The sequence below is a fragment of the Dioscorea cayenensis genome, chromosome 7 (assembly GCF_009730915.1).
Source record: "Dioscorea cayenensis subsp. rotundata cultivar TDr96_F1 chromosome 7, TDr96_F1_v2_PseudoChromosome.rev07_lg8_w22 25.fasta, whole genome shotgun sequence".
NCBI classification, from domain to species: domain Eukaryota; kingdom Viridiplantae; phylum Streptophyta; class Magnoliopsida; order Dioscoreales; family Dioscoreaceae; genus Dioscorea; species Dioscorea cayenensis.
Genome location: NC_052477.1, coordinates 3,635,350 through 3,659,550, shown reverse-complemented (window position 1 = coordinate 3,659,550; position 24,201 = coordinate 3,635,350). Strand labels below are relative to the sequence as shown.

General features: G+C 36.4%; 1 protein-coding gene across 1 annotated transcript; it reads right to left on the bottom strand.

Annotated features, from left to right (window-relative positions):
• Positions 1-334: 334 nt before the first annotated feature.
• On the bottom strand, positions 335-5,003 carry LOC120265007. Its single transcript, XM_039272943.1, has 5 exons — positions 4,994-5,003; positions 2,917-3,274; positions 2,177-2,800; positions 1,702-2,092; positions 335-424 (listed from the first exon to the last, which is right to left on the bottom strand). The coding sequence occupies exons 1-5, from the start codon at positions 5,001-5,003 to the stop codon at positions 335-337; spliced, it is 1,473 nt and encodes a 490-aa protein (XP_039128877.1).
• Between the last annotated feature and the right edge of the window lie 19,198 nt (positions 5,004-24,201).

Here is a 24,201-nt window from a genome sequence, read left to right as displayed (position 1 = left end):
TGTTGCTGTGGCATAGCTCCAAAGTTGGTCTTTAAGAACTTTCCCCTTAAAGATTTTTCTAAAGTTGGTATGGATATGTCTGATGCAAAATCTATGTTCACTATATGGGAAAAGTTCTTCAATGGCTGGAAGTAAGCCCTAATTGTACCCAACACATACATCCACATTGAACAAATTTGGGAAAAAGATAAAGTTCAAGGACAATAGACACAAAGAATAAAACCAAATTAGGAAATTTGATCCAGTCATTTAAAATAAATTAGAAGACATGCTTGAAGAATCAATTTAGCAATATATCATGCAATGGAAAAATAGTTGGCAGAACTTCATAATATCATGGGTCATCAATAAAAAAGAACATGTAAGTTTCACATCCATCAATTGAATAAACAGAACACATGATAAGCATACTATACAATGCATCCTGTAAATAAGCATACAAAAAAAAAACCACAAACAAAAAAGATTAGAATTTAAACCCACATGTAATGCATTCTGTTAGTTCCGCCGGTGTGGTTTGTGGGTTTTAGGGAACACTCAAGCACTCATAGAAATCTCACATAAACCAACAAAGAAAGAGACACACAACATTGGTAACTCAGTTCGGCGTCACCTCGCCTACGTCTGGGGGGGCCAAGCCCTGGAGATAAACAATCCACTAAAAGAGGTAAAAATAGATGAGTACAAACACTTGTCATTCACACTCTCAACAATAAAGATCACTACCCTCTCTAGATTGTCCGGTGCTCACACACTCTCCTCCAAGAGTCACCCAAGAGTCACACCTACAATCTACGAGTAAGGTAGCTTATATAGATGCCTCAACGTCCCAAATATAGTACATACCTCTTTTAGAATCTCCGTGGCTACTAATTTAAAAACCTGCCGAAATTAGCTGTTGCAACTCCTGTTGTAACATGAATTGCAACATGGCCATGACTACTGACTTGACTGAGTTCTGGTTACGTTGCGGACGACCTCAAGACCTATCAACCTCCCGGTCATGCTTAGTCCGAGTCGATGCAGCCAAATCTCCCGATCCCGACTGCCGACAACTAGCCTACCTCCTCAGTTCCTCATCACACAGTCCCCTCGCAAGGGCGCACGTCCTTGTGCGTCTTCAATGAAACTTACCAAACTTACTCTTCAATCTTCCAAGTTTGGACTTCAAAGATTCTCTAAACTTGATCTTCAGTTCACCCAAGTTTGGTCCTCAAATCTTGCCTTCAATAGACTTCAATGATTCTTCAAATCATATCTTCAATTAGTCTTCATTCACACCATGAATAGATCTTTCTTTAATTAAGCTCCACCATATTTAGTCTTAAATCAAATCACCTAAATATGGTCTTGATATGATCTTGTCTTCAAAATGTAATGCATTGCCAAAAATAACTCCACCAAGATCTTTAAGATAGCTTCACCATGATCTTCAAGATATTTGCCTCCATGTTATAGACTTACTAAAAATAGCTCCACCAAGATCTTCAAGATGTTTGCCTTGCACTCCAAGTCTCCTTGCCATGTCACAATGCCTGCCACATCATCAATTATGCTTTGTCACCTTAGTTGCCACGTCACTTGGTCTAGGTGTCAAATCATGCCAATAAATAGTGCGGTTGCACTAACACATTCTATAAATAAGCATAACTGCCATCAACATTAAAAAAAAAGAAGCTAAAAAAATGAAAGGAAGCTCACCTTTTGCCTGTCACTCATGAACGACCAGTGGAAGCTATTTGTGATTTGCAAATCTTCGGTCAAAAGCTCCATAAACCACTTCCAATTCTCTTTATTTTCTTTATTGACGATTGCCCATGCAATGGGGTAGATGCAGTCATTTGCATCTATCCCCACTGCAGTTAATAGCTGGCCCCCATAAATGCCTTTCAGAAAACAACCATCAACTCCAATGATTTGCCTGCAACCCGTAAGAAACCCTTCTTTGAGCGGTGCCAAGCAAACATACATTGCTTGGAACACCCTTGCATGACATTTGAATTTGATGGTCGAGCCTGGGTGGGTCCTCAACAACTCCAATCTATAGTCAAGTAACTTATAAATTTGAGTCTTGTCATCACCATCTATAATCCTGCCAAAGTAATAAAAAAACACAAACTTTATATATGCAGTTACACAAATTTTATAACACCAACAAAATCAATGACTGACCTACCTAAGTGCAATAGACTTAGCTCTATATGCCTTCAGCCTGCTAATGTCAATTTCTTGATTGGTCTTTACTGCCTGAATAATGCCTTGAATCTTCCAGGTAGGATCTGCACTGAATTGCTCCAAATAAACTCGTGCTATCCACTTATCATTTACATGCCTATTGGTGTGATCCCTACTGCACTCATGATTTAAATTCCCACTTTTTATCTCCACTGTGCTACCATCTTTGATCATGAGTGAAGCCCAAAGATAGAAAGGACAACCTTTCATGCAATATGCTCTGCATCTTTTTTTATCATTTGGATTGAAATTCATCTCATACCTATTTTTAATCTCGTAACTCCTTACTGGCTCTTTGAATTGGTTGAAGCTACCAAACTTCATACCAATCTTAAAATCAGGGCTCCTCATGTCACAATGTTCATTAAATTCAGGGTATCTAGGATTACTATTGCCAAGTTCATCCTCATCAGCTGAGGAACAAGAGTGTAACTCATCAGATGTTGCACAATTTGAGTCCAAACCAACATCACTGCCAACTCTGCTAGGTTGTACATTCACATCTATAATAGCCCTAGGATTTTCAAAGGTTTCTGTGGCTTCTCCATCAGAATCAAGACTAAAGCTATAGTCAGAATCATAGAATTCAGATTCTTCTTCTCCCTATAAAGGTTTCTTATGTCTACAACCACCAATTATTGTGGCTTCCAAATCACTGTCTTCCTTATGGATTTCTTCTACATCCTGTTCTTCAGCATGGACATTTTTCCCTTGCTAGCATTAACACTGTCTGAACCTAGATCAAACTCTGAATTGGCAATCTTGAAATATACATGCACCTCCCTGGTAGAAGTTACACACTCGGCCATTCTTAAAGCATCTAAGTCAGTACTAATTTCTTTTAGCATATTGTTTTCACCACCACTGTCAACCCACCAAATACTACAACCCTCAATAGGTAAGTCAAACTCCATAGCCATACTTATCAACTCTAACCTTGAAATCTGATCAGCACAACAGTAATCCACGTAGCCCGCTAATCTTTGTACCCCATCATTGATGTAACCGATTCTTATTGTAAACAGTTCAGCATTGGGTACTGCGAATAAGTAATATACACAAAGTAAAATAATCAACATGGTTACCACATGGTCAAATCAAACATATGCATATTTCATAAATCTATGAACACCCAATAACATGATAATCTTCATAATCAAATCTTTCATAGCAACAAGTTAAGAGAATTCTTATCACCATTACCAACTTAGTAAAAATGTCAAGAAACAAAATCTACTATAAATTAGGCTGATTATACTAAAAAGTAACATGATTCTCAGATGCCCTCATGTGGACCTATTAATTTTATACTACAATGCCATCGGTCACTAAATGTAATAGCCCACCAAACTTGGATTAATTTTTTTAGTGGTCACTAAATTATCCCTTTATTTCAAGTTGGTCACCTAGCTTAAATTTGGTTAAAGAAAAGGCATATATGATATCATAATCAAAATCATAATGGAACCAAAGTGGAGAAACAAAGCAGAAAAAATTACTTCTCATAACTGGATGGCGTTGATTTTTTTTTTTTTAAATTAATAATCATGAATAACACTGTTATCTTTTGTATACATATATATAACATCATTTGTTCATATAGCCTTGCCATTATAAGCCAAAAATATCACAGTATAAATTAATGTGGTATATACAATAGAAGGGATCCTGGTCCAAGTTATGGTCCATTATCTATCATATCACTACCCTGGATATGCATTTATTGTTGCTATTCCTTGTATTATTAGACACCAAAATCAAATCAACACAATTAAATTAGGGAAAATGCATACATAATATCAGAACTTTTTTTCCCCTGACTCCAAGTGTTGATTTATTACAAATGGTCATCTTTTCACTAGCTTCCAACATGACTACCAGCTTGCACATGCACTTAGTGTTGATAAACTAAACTTTTTTTTTTCCTGCTTCACTGTAAATTCAAGTCTACCATTAATGATTAATGTGCATATTATTCATAGACCATGTACTAACACCATAATGCTTATAGCTTTTTCTTTCTCTACCAACCATGGCATTGTTCTTATCCATTGTACATTCATATCTAATATTTTGATAGTACTTCTCACTAACTAAATTAAAATAGAGTGTGTCACAGAAATGCTAGAAAGTTCTAGGACAAAAATACCCTAAATTTGGTTCCACACTTCTGGTTCATGCCACTGAACTCTGGTACTAATATATTTGATTTCATGTTGACTTTAACACCAAAATAAAAGGAAAAAAATGGCACCATTTTTATTTTCTAACTACTCTACTGACGCATCTAGTCACAAAGAACACATGCATTACAAGAAGGTTTTCTTGTCCCTTACTAACCATTTCCCATAAACCACATGTTGCTTACAAGGAGCACCAAAAAAATATTCAAACTCATAAGTACAAAATTAATTATTTACCACATGTTCTGGACCACGTACAAGGAGACAAACAATTTGGTGGTTCCTCCTTAAAAGACAAAACTTTAGTTACTTAAAATGCAGAACAACAGTGCAATACTACTACTCTATGCTTCAAGTGCATAACAACAACAATGCAATACTCAAATGCATAACAACAACAGTGTTCTTACTTCAAATGCAGAACAAAGCCATCGTTCTTACAATAAAATGGCCCAAAAAAAAAATACAATCGAGACTCAGGGATCCAAAGTTTTCTTATAGTACTCAGATGGTTTCTCGTTTGTTGCTCGTCTCTCCCAGTTAACAGCCATCACTTCCGACCACTTGGACCTTACCTGAAACCATCGCCGGCTGCAAAACCCCTGCCTTGTCTTCCTCTTTTCCACTGAGAATGATCCTAGAAACCCAAATCACTGCAAAAACCCTGCCTCTTCTCTCGGTAAGGAAACCCAAATCAAGGGCATCGGCCTAGTCGCCCTTGCCCTTGTCTACCTCTCGTGAACGACACTGTCCGTGGGCCACGTGGAAGCTCACTGATGTGGAAAACAAATCTGGCAGAGGGTGACTTATGTGGATGGCTCTTTGTCCATATGGCAAATTTTGTCCATGTGGACATGCCACTCATGCTAAATGGTGAGGAAATTCTCTGGCTGACTGGGCTTCTCCGGTAGCCACATCAGCAATGGGGGCCAGGAAAGGTACGGGTGACTTGCCGGTGATAACAAATTAAAGTTAAGTTATCAATTTGATTCAAATTAAAGCTGGGTGACCGATTTGAACTAAAAGGATAGTTGATTGAGTGACCACTCAAAAAATTAATCCGGAGGTTATAATTAGAAAATTACCTCTCAATGGATCATTTGAAAAAGAACTATGTTTGGAAGGAAGATCAAGGTAAAGGGATCTCATCAAAAAGGGTAAGTTTTATCTTAGGTATGATTCTATCTATTTTTAGTAAGATCCGGGATGAAAAATCATATCTTTGGTAAAACTCATTTTATGAAAGATCTATTTTAAAGAGAGAGGGATCATTCTTTGAGATAGTAAGAAGGCTAGACAAATCATATATGGGAGATTGATTGAAGATTTAAAGATCCAAACATGGATGATTGGAGATCATGCTTGAAGATATTGAAGGCTAAACTTGGATGAGAGGAGATCATATGGGAAGACCAAACTTGGACCAAGTTTGGAAAGAAGATCGGGAGATCTTCGGTGATCATCTTTGGTGAGATAGTTGCGTGTGCCTTGGTAGACGCGACTCTCGGGAGAGGGGCTTGCTGAAATGATGTGAGGAAAGAAGCGGTTGCAGGTAGGAGGAGCTCATGTTGAGTCAACTGCTATGAAGCGAACTGAAGGAACCGGGAAGGTTGAAGGTATCGCAAGTTCGGTTACAACTGGCTAAAACTCAGTTATGTTCAGTAAGGTAGGCAGTGTTGCAACATCTAATTTTGGAAGGTGTCCAAGTTAGGAAGGCACAGAGAAGTCTAAAAAAGGAAGATCTATTGGGACGTAGGTGCGTCTATATAAGATATCCTGTTTGAAGATTTAAGATGAGTCACGAGCAAGAGACCCTTTGGTGAGGGTTGAGGAGAATGAGCATCGGGCAATCTTAAAAGGGTATTATTTGTCTTGAGTGAGTAAGGGAGTGTTGTACTCTTTATTCTATCACCTCTTTTAGTGGATTATTTCTCCAGGCTTAGCCCCCCAGATGTAGGCAAGATTGTGATGAACTGGGTAACTAACTTGTGTGTCTTCTTTCTCTTGCATGTGTGTGTTGTAATTTCTTGTGAGATGGGCCGTTTGATTCGCGGTAATGTAGAAAGATTACCATGTGTTACGTGGTAATCTGAAAATATTACCACGTTTGGTATTGCACCGATGGTTATCTGATGGTAATATTACATTACCAACATGACAACATTACCAAGAAAGTTGGTAATCCTATTACCACCAAATTTGGTGTTCATCTTGGATTACCGTGGTAATCTCATAACTTTTTATATTTTACCAAATTGATTACTATGAACCAAACACGGTAATGAACTATTGCCGTTAATAAGAGTTCCCAACCAAACATTGTTATATCAAATTACCACAATATTCCCAACCATATAACATTCCCACCCATATTACCATGGTAATCTTATTACGTAGTAATATGCCATTACCATGAACCAAACGGCCACTAAGTGTTTACCTTACACACCTACCCCTCTGGAACTAATAATTATAATAGTATTGTTTATGTACTGTTCACAGGGTACTTAGTATTATAGAATACTTTTCATTTATTGTTTATTGGGTTATAGTGTGGGTTTCCTATGAGAGAAGTTATATTCTTCACCCTTCTAAAGTTGCATGACATGAGGTTTTACCATTGTAGGGTTATGATCCCTAATATATCCTCTTGAGCAAACGTGACAAGTCTTTATTGTCCCAAGTGTTAACCCACTTCACATAGTAAATTTTTCGAAATTGTTAAGTTATCAAACCTAGTGCACTTCTATAATTGTATGTTTTTTGACAGTGCTTGTCGTCTTTATTAAATAAACTTCTAAAAAAACAAAAGAAAAAAAAATTATTTTGCACAAATTTTGGTTATTAAATGATAAACTTTAGTTATTTCTGATTCCATTAATCGAGACATTATATTATTCTGTTATAGAAAAATATTTAAGGGGAGCAGTTGGCAAATGATTTTTGTTTTTGTTTTTGTTTTTTTATTTTTGTTTTTTGTTTTTTTACAAGCCAAAAACGTTTGCAAATGATTTATAAAAAAAATTATTATGGATTAAAATTTGATTTAGTGAATAACAATTAAAAATATTATAAAATTAAAATTATTGATTAGTTAATTTTACTTTTCATTAAATACTAAAAAACATTGAATTCAATTAATAACTTTAGTGATTTAAATAACTATGTTTTATAAGAAAATATTTGGTGAATGGGAGTTTGGTAGGATGAATTTTTTATTTGGTTTGTAGCTTTTTTTTCTGTTATTTTAATGGTCCTTTTCTTCACTTTTTTATTTTTCAAAAATAATTTTGTTTTCACTTTTTCATTACATTATATTAAGAAACAAACTAAACAAATTTCCTATAGTCAAAATAAATAAATAAATTAATAAATAAATAAAGATAATGTAATCTTAGAATTATAATAAAATTCTAAATTTCAAGTTACATTCCGTATGCATATGATACTTAAGTTGTGGAATAATAACTAGCATATTTGAAGTGCAAATATTGGATATTGATTTAGAGCGCATTTTTTATTTTAAATTTATAAAAATTAGGTTTTTTTAAATAAGAAAAAGTTTTACATTCTTTTATGAATAGTTATTTTTTTTTAAATTTCTAGTGATTTATTGTTTGGATCTACTAGAATAGACTTTAGTTTACACTTAATCTTTCCTATTTATGTTAATAAATCAATTATACTTCTGTCTTGATACAAAGATCTCTTAAGCCAATCCTATAGAAGAAATTGAAAATGGAAAAAAGTTGTATAAAATCTACAGATCCTTTACATGAGCTGGGCAAGGTTATAAACTTATAATATACGGTATTAGAATACTAGCATAATTAGGGGAAAAGCCACGAGTCATCCTTTGAAAATGTCATGGTATGGAATCCTTAATCAAAGAGCCCTATAATATCGGGCAAGTATGTCATCATATGATTGAAGTCTGTTGTTTCGTAGATTCTAGAACATGAGAATACCTAATTTAATGAAAATATGCACAATTATAGAGTTTGACGTTTTGTTAAGCTCTTATATACTTTTTTTTTTTTGGAAAAATTATATCTTTGTGCAATTAGATAATTTAATTAGTAAAATATAGGGTGTATTGTCTAAATATTTTTTATCTCCTCTTTTTCAAATAATTTTGATTGTTGCATTTTCTAAATATATTTTAAATCAATTGGTAGTTGACATTGGGCCTTTTACATTGCTTGAGAAGCAAGTGAGGACAAAGATTAGGGTCTTGGGACCTTTGCATCCAATCTTAGAGCTTAATCCCCTTTTTATTCTACTGCTAAAAGAAGAATAAGAAGACTGTTAGTGCAACTGCACTATTATTGGCATGATTTGACACCTAGTCAAGATGATGTGGCAACCCTTGTGATGTGGCATAATTGATGACATGGCAAAGCATGGTGGCATGGCAAGGAGTCTTGGCTTGGAGGCAAATATCGTGAAGATCTTGGTGGAGTTATTTTTGGTAATGTGCTACAACTTACAACTTGAAGATAAGATTATATCAAAACCATATTTAGGAGATTTGATTGGAGACTAAATATGGATAGAGCTTAATTGAGGAAATACCTATCAATGGTATGATTGAAGACTATTGAAAGGTATGATTTGAAGAACCTTAATAGAAATGATGGAAGACTGTTAAGGGAAAGATTTGAAGACATACCTATTGTTGGTATGATTGACATGATTGATTGAAGATCTTGGGAAGATTTGAAGGCCAAACTTGGGTGAAATGAAGATCAAATTTGGTAAGTTTGGTGAAGACGCACAAGGACGTGTGCCCCTTGCGAGAGGACTGCGTGGCGAGCAGCTGAGGAGGTAGACTAGTTGCCAGTAGTCGGGATCGGGAGATCGAGCTACACCAACTCGGACTAAGCATGACAGGGAGGTTGATGGGTCTTGAGATCATTTGCAACGTAACCAGAACTCAGTCAAGTCAGCAGTCTGGGTCATGTTGCAATTCATATTACAACGGGAGTTGCAACAGCTAATTTTGAAAGGTTTTTAAATTAGTAGCCGCGGAGATTCGAAAAGAGATATGTGCTATATTTGGGACGTTGAGGCGTCTATATAAGTTATCTTGCTCTGAGATTAGGTGTATCACTTGTAGAGGAGAGTGGGTGAGCACTAGACAATCTAGAGAGGGCAGTGATCTTTATTGTTGAAAGAGTGAGTGACAAGTGTTTGTACTCATCTATTTTCACCTCTTTATAGTGAATTGTTTATCTCCAGGCTTGGCCCCCCGATGTAGGTGAGTAAACGCTGAATTGGGTTACCAATCTTGTGTGTCTCCTTCTTGTCTAGTTTGTGTGAGCTTTTCTATAAGTACTTGAGCGTTCTCTAAACCACAAACCACATCGGCGGAACTAACAAAGACAATAATAGCGACAATGGTTATATTTCACAAAAACAAATATTAAATAAACATGGATATTTTATGGCAATGATAACAACCATAACATCATTTTAAAATACCAAATATCACTTCTTTGGTTCCCTAATTAGATAATTAGGTTTTACAAATTATAAGATATGCTAAACTATAGAACATGCAATATATATATTTGATTTATTTATTTATTTTTTGTTATGAGCTTGAAACAATCCTTGATATTTAGCATAAGCCTTGTTTAAGATCTCCTAGAAGCGATTTGATATCTTTTGTTAGCTACTGATGGTTCTAGTGGGGGTGTAATGTACTAAAGTCACTCAAAAACTCACTCAAGGTTTGAACACACACACACACACACACACTCAAACAAGAGAAAGGAGACAAGAAAATTGGTAACCTAGTTCAGCACAACCTTGTCTACATCTTGGGGGCCAGGCCCGGAGAAACAATCCACCAAAAGAGGTATAAGAACAAGGAGTACAACACTCACTCACTCTCTCAATACAAAAAATATCCTCTCAAGATTGCCCGACGGCCACTCACTCAACTATCACCGAAGAGTCTCTCACTGGTTGGCTCATCCTAAATCTTCAAGCAGGATCTTTTATATAGACACACCGACGTCTAATAAAGTTACCTCTTTTAGAATTCTCTACGGCTTTCCTAACTTGGATACATTCTAAAGTTAGATGTTGTAACACCCAGTTGCAACATGGCCCACCTTACTGAACATAACTGAATTCTAGCCATATGCACCCGAATCTGCGACCTTCAACCTCCCGGTTCCTTCAATCCGCCTCGTAGCAGTTGACTCGACCCGGGTTCCTCTTGCCTGCAGCTACTTCCTTCCTCACGTCACTTCAGAATGTCTCCCTCTCCCGAGAGACGTGCCCTACCAAGGCACATGCGACTATCTCACCAAAGATAGCCACCGAAGATATTCCGATCTTCTTTTCCAAACTTAGCCCAAGTTTGGTCTTCCCAAATGATTTTCATTTGACCCATGGAAATATTGTTACTAAACTTGATCTCATCTTTAGCATGATCTTCAATCACCCATGCTTGAATCTTCAAATCTCTAATCATATCTCATGTAATCTTCAATCAATCTCCACACATGAATAGCCTCCATAAATAGTTCCGCCCATAGATAGCTCTTGAATATTCCTTTAAATTGTGATGCTAAATATGGTCTTGATAATTCTCCTTGGCTTCTTCTTACTTTATTTAGTTTATGTCTTTGAATACCTTCACACCAAACTAAACATGATCTTTGCATTCTTCAAATAGCTCTTACCAAACTAGGCTTCATACAATCTTCATAATCTTGAATTCTTGCCAATGATAGAAACATTCCTCTCTTCAAATAGATCTTTCTAAAAAGGAGCTCTATCAAAGATATGATTTATCATCCCGGATCTTACCAAGGATAGATAAACATTCTTTAAATAAAACTTGCCTTTCTTGAAGAGATCCTATAGACTTGATGTACTTTCCAAAAATAGTTGATCATCATATGACTCCATTGAGAGAAAAATCTTCTACACATAATCTCCATCTTAATCTTTATATCCTTTGAAGCTTCATTAATATTTCGCCACATCACCATCCTAGTCAATGCTTCCCTTGCTGAGTCATCAGAGCCACGTCACCTTCCTCTCGCCATGTCATTACTTGGCTTGACAAATAATGTCAATCCATGTCATCAGACTTAACAGCTACGATACCAATTAGTAGGCAGTAACATCTCATCAACTTACCTCATTGATTATGAAATTTTAAAATAATAATGATAATAATTTTTAAACTATGTAATTTATCATTCATTTGATATTAACTTTTAAATTTTCAACTTTGTCTAAGAAAACATGTACTTTTAGATTAGTTGTAATTTTAACATTAATTACCTTCTATTACATGTGATGTTCCAAGGGAACTTAATATGTAAACAAAAAATTATCAATTTTTTTATCATCGTGGTCATTATGATCTTCTTCTTTATTATTTTGATACATATAAATGTAAATATAAACTATATAATTTAAAAAGAAATATAAAGGACCAACATTTTAAAAAAGGAACAACAACATAAATTTAATATATATATCTTTGATGGTTCCGGTGGGGGTGTGATGTGTTAAGTTCACTCAAAAACTCACTCAAAAATTAAACACTCACACACAATCAAAGCAAGATAAAGGAGACAAGCAAATTGGTAACCCAGTTCGGCACAACCTTGCCTACATCTGGGGGGCCAGGCCCGGAGAAACAATCCACTAAAAGAGGTATAGGAACAAGAAGTACAACACTCACTCACTCTCTCAATACAAAGAATATCCTCTCAAGATTGCCCGACGGCCACACACTCAACTCTCACCGAAGAGTCTCTCACTTGTTGGCTTCATCCTAAATCTTTGAGCAGGATGTCTTATATAGACGCACCGACGTCTACAAAGTTACCTCTTTTAGAATTCTCCGCGGCTTCCTAACTTGGACACCTTCCAAAGTTAGATGTTGCAACACCCAGTTGCAATATGGCCCACCTTACTGAACAGGACTGAGTTCTAGCCAGATGCACCCGAATCTGCGACCTTCAACCTCCCAGTTCCTTCAGTCCGCCTCATAGCAGTTGACTCAACCTGAGCTCCTCCTGCTTGCAGCTGCTTCCTTCCTCACATCACTTCAGAAGGTCTCTCTCTCTCGAGGGACGTGCTCCCCAAGGCACACGTGACCATCCTACCGAAGATAGCCATCGAAGATCTCCCGATCTTCCTTTCCAAACTTGGCCCAAGTTTGGTCTTCCAAATGTCTTCGTTTGACTCATGGAAATATTGTTACTAAAATTGATCTTGTCTTCATCCAAGTTTAGCCTTCAATATCTTTAAGCATGATCTTTAATCATCCATGCTTGGATCTTCAAATCTCTAATCATATCTTATGCAATCTTCAATCAATCTCCTCATATGACTAGTCTCCATGAATAGTTCCGCCCATAGATAGCTCTTGAATCTTCCTTCAATATAGTAATGCTAAATATGGTCTTGATGATCTCCTTGGTATGTCTTTACCTTATTTAGTTTGTATCTTCAAATAGCTTCATACCAAACTAAATCTTTGTGTCTTTAAATAGCTTCAAATAATCTTCATGATCTTGAACTCTTGCCAATAATAGAATATTCCTCTCTCTTCAAATAGATCTTTCTAAAAAGGAGCTCTATCAAAGATATGAATTATCATCCCGGATCTTACCAAGGATAGATAATCATATCTAAAATAAAACTTGTCTTTCTAGAAAAGATTCTATAGTCTTGATGCACTTTCCAGAAATAGTTTATCATCACATGATTGTATTGAGAGAAATATCTATTAAATCTAGATCTTAATCAAATCTCCACCTTGATCTCCATTAAATCTCTACTTTGATCTTCATGATAACATCCTTTGCCACATCATCATCCTAGTCATCTTTTCCTTTGATGAGTCACCACATGCCACGTCATCATCCTCTTGCCATGACACTACTTGACTTATCATATAATGCCAATCCACGTCATCAAACTTAACAATCTTAAATAATAAACATGATAGGTTAGGTATCCACAATCAAACTCCGGAAAACAAAATAGTACTAGTACGAGAAAATTCAAATATATCAAAACCAAGAACTTGATGAGATGTGTGAGAAATCATAGGAGACAAATATCAGTATCTTAATAAACACGGGAGGACATATACCACATACATCACTCACACCATGTAGGTAACTGTCACAGGGTTTCCTCCCCGTGACAATAACCATATCTAATGGGTACATTAATGACATAGTGTCCATTAATTATTAACTTGGATGCATCTATCATGTGTTGGATGGAACAAGTGGTCCATTGTTTTGTCAAGTGGGTGTTGCTAAGGATGATCTCGTATTCCATTGGAACATGCATATTTAACTTGATACGTATTATACGAGTGCTTCTTAATGCACTTTGCTTTCCACTTTATCTTCACTTCATTTCTTCAATAATCTATACATACTACAATAATCTACACATATTATTAAAGTAGATTTATAATCTACTCCAAAAACATTTCAAAGAACAATTTTATTTTTTTAATAATATTTAAGTTTTTATTTATATTACATATAACATTAATAATTGAAAAACATTAATTACACTTAATTATTTATGTAATAAATATCCATAAGACCTTTGAAATCCAAGATATAAAATAGTTTCTATAGTATTAGTATGAGATATTTAATTATATTATTTCATATATAATATTATCTCAAAACTTCTCACAAAATTTTAAAATCTCCGATGCGAAACCGGGAGAAATGTTTACTATCATGTAAATCACATGCATATTAATTATTTCAACTTGATTTAATTTATAAGCTTGAACCGAACAACTAATTAATACACCGTTATAATGATTTTATTTTTATTTTTTATCAAATTTGTGTGAAGTGTCGATTTACTTAGTGTATAATATTGTCGTATAAAATGTATAGTGCGAGAAAATATGTAAATTTTAGAAAAATAAAATAAAAAAGACAATTACATAAATATAAAAATCTATATAATTTAATTATTTCGCTTGTTCAATAAAGTTATAATCACGGCCTCATTTCACTATATGGATCAAAGGAAGAAAGAAATACATACCTTAACAATCCAAAAAATCATCACACCTAGTCCAATAAATTACATTGGATTTAATACAAAACTTTAATGGCTGGATGATAATTAAATCCCAATAACATATAGTAAAATTTAACACGTTATGGATTTTACAATAGTAAAACCAAACCTTTCGGCCTTTGTTACTCGTAGCACAACTCTAACATGTAGGTGTGGAGCTAGAAATTATATAAAAGGGGACAAGTTTTAAAATAATTAATTAACAAAAATTTTAAGGGAAAATTACTGTTCACCCCTCGTAATTTTCAAAACTTCCCAAAAACCCCCTCCTACTTTTACACACCACGGACAGCCCTTCCGTTAGTGTTTAACTTCCCTTTTACCCCCTACCGTTCACTTCAAATGGGTCCATGTTGTGAAATCCCATTTTTGGCCCCGAAAAATGGTGGGAAAGGAAAGCTCAAATCACATCATGTTCAACCTTTTTGAAGGGCTTTCGCTTGGTTTCGATAGACAATGCCAAGGGAGTTGCATTACATCTTGTTGTTCTCCTCATTATCATACCCGAAATATATAAATCGGTTTCTGAACAGAAAATGAAATTGATTTCCATCGGATTGGTCAGTCGCACTTCATCTTCAAATGAGTCTGTAGTCGATTTTTATCATCGAGTGCAGAGCATGTGCCATTGTAGCCTTCTCGCTTTATGGTTGTAAGTTGTATTACGACGAGAAGAACGAGAATTACGATCGAGTTCATTTCTCATTGTAAAAGTTCTTCTCGCTTTATGGTTATCTATTTGTATATTTTAAATAATGTTTAACTATTTGCTATTATCCGCTTTAAATATTTTACTAATATGTTTAATAATTGTCATATCCGCTTTAATACTTCCCATCTCCGCTTTAACATTATCTTTACATGTATAACTATTCATAAACGTGTAAATTCTCAAAGTCTCAGCAGTAAAACGGTGATCTTTTTCGCTTTGATCTCGAATTGTTGGCATGTGGCACGTGGCGGTGGCAAGAGTTATGCTATCCCGTGCGTAGAATTAATGACGGCATTAATTCTATGCGACGGTAACATAAATTTCGAACACCCGCTCGTTCTCACTGACCAATGTCGGCCACTCGTGCTTAACTTTTTCTCGGATACGAAGAGTCGACCGCTTGTGGACTTCACACCATAAATAACCGGGGAAGAACCCTTCCCATGGACAACCACTCATCGTCGTCCTCATCATCCTCATCTTCCTCCTCCTCCTCTTCCTCTTCTTCCCATGGACAACCACTCTATCTGAAAGGATGTTTCGTGAGCCTTCTTCCCTTATCTTGAGAATCAATTAGCCGTAATCACTGAACTAGTTAAACTATCTTTTTCTCGCCTAGTCGAAATCCTCTCATAATCGCCTCGAATGCGGAGGATTCTCCATAGTGGATGACGGGAAAAGCAATTAAGAGAGCATTTTGACTTGGGTAAGAAAAGAAAGTTTTCACGTATTAGCGTGATTGCGGAGGATTCTCTAGAGGAGGGAGATCATGAAAACATCCTTTAAGACGGGGTTGACATTTACCACTTGAGACTTTCTCGTTAACGCTTTAAGAAAAATGACGCTCGATGTACAACTGCTACGCTACGTGTTTAACTATCGGGATCGCTCGCTTTAAGTCCTACCACGACACATTGATTAATAGTCGTTTTTCATGAATGTGTGTTGTTTAACCTTTTTTTAATGTTGTACGTTTTGCGGTGTTCAAGTTGATGCGCTTTGTTATGCAAACTCGTGTGAGCATTCGAATGTATGGACACTTGTTTCGATTATACGAGGGTCGAGTCGTGAGTGTCCCAAAGTCCGAGCGGACGTTGTAAATGTTGTAAAATGTTGTAAATGTTGTAAATCTTTTGTAAATGTTGTAAATGTTGTAAATCTTTTATAAATAAAACGAAACAATCGTATTTGATCGTGAACTTCGAAATTTAAAAGCAGAGACCTAGTAAAAACAATGGGGAAACAAAAAACGTCATTGTAAACAATAGAAAAAGTTAAACAATACTCAAGTTACTCTTTAAACAATGACAACGGTGTTTAAGAAAATACGTAAATATGTTTAAACAGATGACCGGAGGTACCCATCTAGCAACGCGATGTCAGATTGAAAAGTATTCAATTTAAACAATAACATATTATTTACATGATATAGACTTTAGTTAAACAGGTTAACCATTATTTTTAAACACTATATGTATCCGCTTTAAACATAAAAAGCTTGACGCTTATACGAGACTCATGTTGAGTTGAGAACTTTCATTCGAACGATGACAATATGTCTTCCTCGCGACAATGACATATATTTCCCTTTTTGCCCTTTGGGATGGAGGGAAAAATACCGCCCAATCACATCACGTCTAGTCTAACCTCTATGCATACAACTGTACACTTTTTTGTTTGCCTTTCGATCGCTGCTTTGTTCTTTTACATCTTCTACTTCTTCTTCGTCGCTCTTCGTTTTGTTCTTCATTTCATTTGGTTTTGTACGATTTGGTTTTCGACCGATATATTATGGAGAGTTTTTGTGGTATTGCTAGATTCAACGGGGAGGGAAGAGTGCTAATATTCACGGCTCAGACTTCTTGGGAATTGGTGTTAGTCGAGATATGTGAGCGATGGGGTCTCGAAGTTTCTCTTGTCGGGGTTAAGTTCATCACACCGGATGGATATAAAACGGTTTGCCCTAATAGAAAAACGATGTTGACTTCCAGACGGATGTGTCACGTCCCACTCCATCTTCAAATGTCTCAGTAGTTGATCTTGTCGTCGAGACGTAAAATGTGCCATTGCGAATCCTAATGAAAAACGAGGTTTACTCGTCAGAAGTTCCTTTTTCTTTTAATTATTCCAGTTGTGCAGGGGTCATTATTGTTTAAATATGTCCATCATTTCGGGTTAACATATCTGTACTAGTCCTTTACGTTATTAGTTAATTGTTTAAGTATTTAATTTAACGTTTAACTATTGTCATTATCGCTTAAACATTATATTCTCCGCTTAACATATTGATCTTTTCATTTGATCAAGTGTTGGCGAGGAATTCGATTCTGCGAGTGCTCCCATTCATCCCCATGGTGACCACTCGACGTGTGGGATGTCTTCCTTCCTCGCCGATCATTCCGAAGTGTTGTCGTTGGATATTGGTCAACGCTTTTGTGACTGTGTCGAACATTTCGTGGATGTACTTCAAATCATGCAATCAAAAAGGAATTTTGACTTCAAATTCATAAAGAACGAAAAACATCGAGTGATCGTGGAATGCTGCCAGATGGTTGTCGTTGGCGCCTTCATACATCAAAAGAGTATAACAAAAATACTTTCAGAATCAAGACAATCAACCCGTCACACACTTCTTCTTCTTCTTCGGAATAAAAGCTTTCCGAGCCGTCTGGTCCAATTTTTGATTGGCCTTGATCATCTCTCTCGTTGCTCGGTCGAGGTCTTCATCAGCATCTTCCTTCGATGCGGGGGACGATGGCTGACGAAAGATCAACTCGCAGAACACATCCTTACATTGTTGTTCTTGTTGTGGGATTGTGTCCGGGCTTCGATGCGGGACGCACTGACGTGGAAACATTGTGTATTTACAAATCGAATTGAATGTATTTACACGGAGACATTGTTATTTTAAACGGATACTATCGTAATTTGAAATATTTCAACCGATGTTTAAACGATATATGGTATATTTAAACAATGAAACGGAAATGTACACAACTACAACATAAATTAAACAATGAAATGAAACTGAATGAAATTTAACCCGCTTTACAATTGAAAAACAAACAAAATTTACATTGAGATATACAAGTCATGTTCTTCGAAAACAAAAACAATGAATTGAATTGTGTATTGATGGGCAACTTTCCATATTTAGTTAAACAATGAGTGCATTTATTTAAACAGAGAAAGTGTTATTTTAAAACGAGTACACCGTAATTTGAAATATTTAAAAACCGATGTTTAAACGATATATACTATATTTAAACAATGAAAAGTGAAATGTACACAATTACAACGTAAATTAAACAATGAAATAAAACCGAATGGAATTTAACCCGCTTTTACAATTCAAAAACAAACAAAATTTACATTAAGATATACAAGTCATGTTCTTCGAACACGAAAACAATGAATCGAATTTGTCCAGATTTACATTTGAAAACAAAATCGACAGCCGATATACAAGACATGTTATTCAAAAAGCAAATTTAACCACGCTGACGACTCCCCTTTGTCACGGACGCCTACCGCCCTCCCTCCTTAAGTATGCGGGTAACATACCGTAATCCCGAGGTAAGGAACGTCCCGTCTGCATGTAGCCGTAATCTCTCATCCCACAGTAATCGCTCGATAAACCGCATGACGTAGACGGCGCAATCGACGCTTCCTTGTTTCTGGCGTGGGGTTTCCGTGTCGTGCACGAGTGGGTACTTTTGCGTGCGCCGACTCGCTTAACTCCATATCGACACAAAGGTCGAATAGATTCCACTGTCGAGATATGCAAGTCGAGATTAGAATACCGATTTAAATACCAAACAGATATTAATCGGACATAATTAAAGAACTTACCATGTCCAACGCGTCCTTATCGCATTCCCGGACATGAAGAATAATGCCCTGTATTCTTGTTTATCATTATCCGAGACTGCACGACATGGAAGTGGCCATTCATGATTATCGGAGGACGTACAATTTGAACTTCATGCAGGTCTGCACAGACATCCCCGATCATAGCCATAATTACGCATACGAAAGCGTCCCATCACATCATCAGTCGACCATCTCCTTCCCTCAAGCGTGGTAGTATAACCTCGTCAGGTGATGCTGTACTGGCATCATTCTTCCACACGAGTGCCGAGGTTAAACGATAATGTATATTAGAAGACCATATTGTAAATATTTAAATGATATTATCAATTGTTACATGATATTATATATAATTAAACAGTAAGGCTAAAAACTTAAATGATAACATAATGGTATTAAACACTATTAGGTAATAGTTAAACACTATAAGAAACCCTTTTAAACAATATCATAAAACGCTACACTTACCCGTCCATAGAGCAGTTTGAGGAAGATCCTCATCAACTCCTCGCTCAGATTTGATAAGACGACTCGAGCCAACCCATTTCTTCTTCTTCGAATAAAAAGCTTTCGAGCCGTCTCGTCCAATTTTTGATTGGCCTCGATCATCTCTCTCGCTGCTCGGTCGGGTCTTCATCAAGATCTTCCTTCGATGCGGGACGATGGCATGACAGATCAACTCGCAGCACATCCTTACATTGTTGTTCTTGTTGTGGGATTGTGTCCCGCTCGATGCGGGGACGACGGCGACAAAGATCAACCGCAGACACTTCCTTACATGGTTCTTGTTGTGGTGGGATTGTGTCCCCGCTTGGGTCATGCAGATCGTGCTCTACCACGCGACAGAACGGATTCGACGATCTTCTCAACCGTGGCCATGACAACGAAAAGATCATCTGGGGAGACACCCTTAACTTGTTCTCGACCTTCGTGGATTGTGTCCATCTTTGATGCCGCATCTCGGCACTGCTCCACCGGGTCGACGATTTCATCGAGAAGAGAGTCAACGCACCTTTCCTCAGCATGCAACGGCCACATCATCTATGATGTCCTCCACCGTCATGGCCATGTCATCAACGTGCGATGACTCAAGAATAAAGATCGCCAGCCGATGGTGTTGCTATTGTTTCATCGCCACCGCGGCGGAGACAGAGGCAGATTGTTCTCCTCTTTTTCGCAAGTCTCTTCGAATGTGGCCGCTTTTGAACGACCTTCCCGACGATGTCGCTGCTGCTCAACCCGACGCCTCGCTCGTCCCGCGCTCAGCCTTTCGAGGGATGGCGCAACGGCTCATGAACGCCCTTCCAGCTGCCCACACGAGCCGACAAGCCGAGGAAACTCGGTCATCAATATCCGCACGCTCGCATAAGAGTTGCGGTGACATCTTTCGCCTAATGTCACCGTGCAGGCCGCCACGGTCGGAGGGGCCGCCATGGTCGGGGACCGCCGTTGTCGTGGTAGGGGGTTGTTGCAATCGCCGGTAGGGGAGGGCTTCTCCCAAGGCCGAGGAATGCGCGCGAGCGGTGGGGCTCGAAGTAGGAGAATCGGGCCTGCCACAAGACGACAGTAGGCTCGCTTCTCTCATCCCGCCTTCGAGCAAGTGGTTCCCGAGCAACGGCATCCATCCGTCTGTCAGCGCCAACAACATATTTCTTCTTCAAAGATTCACGGAACCAAAATTTCAGAAAACTAACATATGTAAAACCAAACAATTTCAAATGAGATCATTCATTTTAAACTATAAAAACTATATATTTAAACGTTATAGAATATAATTAAACGGAGAACAAAAATATTTAAACCAAGATGTAATAAGAGTTAAAACGGTAAATACTAAAGTTAAACGCTAAATAAAAATGTTTAAACATTAAAGACTTATGTTAAACATTGTCCATGATTTATTACCTCTTTTCCATCGAGCGATGACAAGCTCGCTTTCACTGACCGCCGCTTCCCTAGAAGTACTTTCACCGTAACACGAAAGATCCTTGGGATCTTGCCGAACGGACTTTCTTCCCCGCTCCGCCACCAGAAACCGGGACGTTAAGCGCGACCGAGCAACCCTTAATGCACCTCGTGTCTGGTCTTCTTCCCGGCAAGCATCTATCTTGCACTCGGGCGGCCGCTTGTGGAATATCCTCCATAAGCCACTGTGTGTCGCCGCGCCTACGTGCAGTATCGCCCCATGGGTCGGTAGATCATCGACGTAATCAACGATCCAGGGCTGAACCGAGCATGATGTATTTGGGAAGAGGATCGTCCCCATGAGGTACACCATCGGAGTTTGACAAAAATTATCTTCTTGTCCCTCCGTCGAACAAGTCGCACCGTAGTGCTCTGATGGAGTCTCCGTGTCTCTCGTGAGGTCTTTGATAGATACCGCCCTTCGACACCGACCGGTTTTCTTCTTCGAAGACCATCTAGCGTCGCCATCGCAACGCAGACCAAGAACGAGGGCCACATCTTGAGGTCCGAAACTCAAAGCAGCTTTCCCGATCCTCGAATTTATTGAGTGCGACCATCGTATCTTTGCAAAAGAGAATCAGAAGCGGCCCTCTCTTGGTATATGGCTTCCACTCAAATTTGAACGCCGCAAACGGTGTCCTTCGAATAATCTCCCAGATGGTCGAGGGTCATGTTAACTTTCAATTCGACTAAGGTCTCCACAACCGTGTCAAATAGCAATGCCCATTAACTAGGTCGACCGCCATAATCACAAGCCTCGCGACAATAACAACACATTCAACATGCAGTGATCGATAAAAAGTTTAAGCGGAAATATAAGGTTTTAAACTGTAAACTCTCGCTTATTAAACGTAGATATAAAATGTTAAACAGAGACCCATTTTGTTAAATGTAGACGAGAATACTTGAATGGAGACAACAAATGTTAAACTCAGAACATCTCATTTCTTAAACGTCAACCCTCATTAGTAAAACTCGCAACCATATCAAACGAACGGAAAATGTACATTATAAATATTACACAAATCATAACAATCGAAAAACTATTTCGATAGTGTATACATACTGAAAATGCAAAACAAAAACAAAAACCCTAGCCGAGAAATCTCCCTCGCAGACTAACAAAACCCCGAAATGAGAAACTCCCCCTCAGACTTCAATATCTTCCAACAAAAACAGGAGCACAAAAACAAAACCGAAAAATCTTTCTTTTCAGAATGTACGCTTAACATAAAAACCATACTCAATACCTTAGATTGCAAAATCGATGAAATGTCAACTAGTCACATGGGGACTTCTCCTTCGAGATACCGTGGAAAGTGAAAAGTCGATGAAATGCCAATTACGGAGGCTTTCGCGGGAGAGACAACTTCGGAGACAAATTGAAATGGAAAAGTCAAGACGTGAGTTGAGAAAAAGCAATTAAACTGGCCCAATAAATTCGCCTCTCGGGGTTACCTCCTACGGAAAACCCCCACTTCCTCTCTCAAATCGCCGAGATGGCTGCACCACGACTCCCCACTGCAAGGGCATTTTCATCAAAAATTTGTAACTCACTCCGCTCACATCCGCTATCAGGGGTTTGGGGGTTTGAAAAAACATAGACTTTTAAAAGGAGGGGTTTTTGGGGATTGTAAAACTAACTGGGTGTTTTTGCAATTTTACAAACTTAAAGGGTTTTTGGCAATTTCCACAAATTTTTAAATTATAAAAATACATTTAAATATAACAATAAGTAAAATCTAAGAGAAATAATTAAAATTAATTAATATATCAAAATATATATTTTTATCATAATTTAGATATGATTCAGATGGGTCGCTTAAGATAACTAGAGGTTTTTGAGATGTTTGTTTATCTTTTCATATACTACTAAACTCATAATAAAAATGATATATTTAAAAATTTGTGAATAAAACTTAACAAAGTAAAAATCTAACAAGAAAATTATAACAATGTAAAAACTACAAAAAGTTTTTTTATTTATAATTAAAAAGAAATAAATATTATATTAATTTTGGAGAAATAAATGCATGAAAAAGCCATTACAAAGATCATAATTGGATTTTGAAAAAGTTAGTTAGAGAAAAATATGACTAATTAGCATTAAAATAATATATTTAATATTTTTTTAAAAATATAAAAATTAACTCGTATTAAATTACATTGATTAAATATTAAATTAAAAATATATTTTATTATAGTAATTATTGATAGTCTTTCAATAATTATTATTAAAAATATCTAAAGATGCGGATGTTAAAAAATAAAGGGCCTAAAGTAATTCTTTCATTAGCCATACCTTTGAGTTGATATTGTTCTAATTTATAATTATAAAAAAATATAGATAATATTTAAAATTTTAAAAAACTCTCATTTGCAGGACGCTTTATTTGAATTCATTTAAATAACTTTTTAAATTTTTTTAATTTTTTTATAAATTATTTACATTTAAGATCTTAGAAATTACAAAATAAACTAATATTTAAATATTTTTGAAAAATAATAACTTTCATTTAAACTTCTATATAAATTAATCATAATTTAAAATAAAATTATTTATTTACTAAATCAAAGCTTTAATATTTCTCAAATCCCTAAATCAATGCACATTAATTAATCATACATATTTTTATAAATTTTCTCAAAATATTTGAAAATATCAAACTCAACAAAAACATCTAATAAATTAGAAATAAAAAAATAAAAAATCAAATCATTCAACTGAAAAAAATAAAAAATAATGAAAATATAAAAATATATAAATATATAAATATAAAAAATTATAAATTATAAAAAAATATTTATATATCTAAAAAAATAAATAAAAACAAAAACTTCGATATGTGTGTGTATATATATATATAATGAAAAAATGGAATAAATTGAAGTAGGATCTAGGGAAGACTAGGTAATACAAGGGTGGCGGCTTGAGTGTCTGATTTAAGAGGCATGCATGAAACTATTTAAAAAGTTCTTGTGTGCCGGACCATGAAAAAACACTATATCATGTCCATGCACTAAATATTTAAGTAGAAGATGACCATTCATCTTCCTCCTTTCTGTCCTCCATTCCACATTAATCCTTGTAATGATGAAATCTAATGGGTATAAACCCTAATTCATACCCTG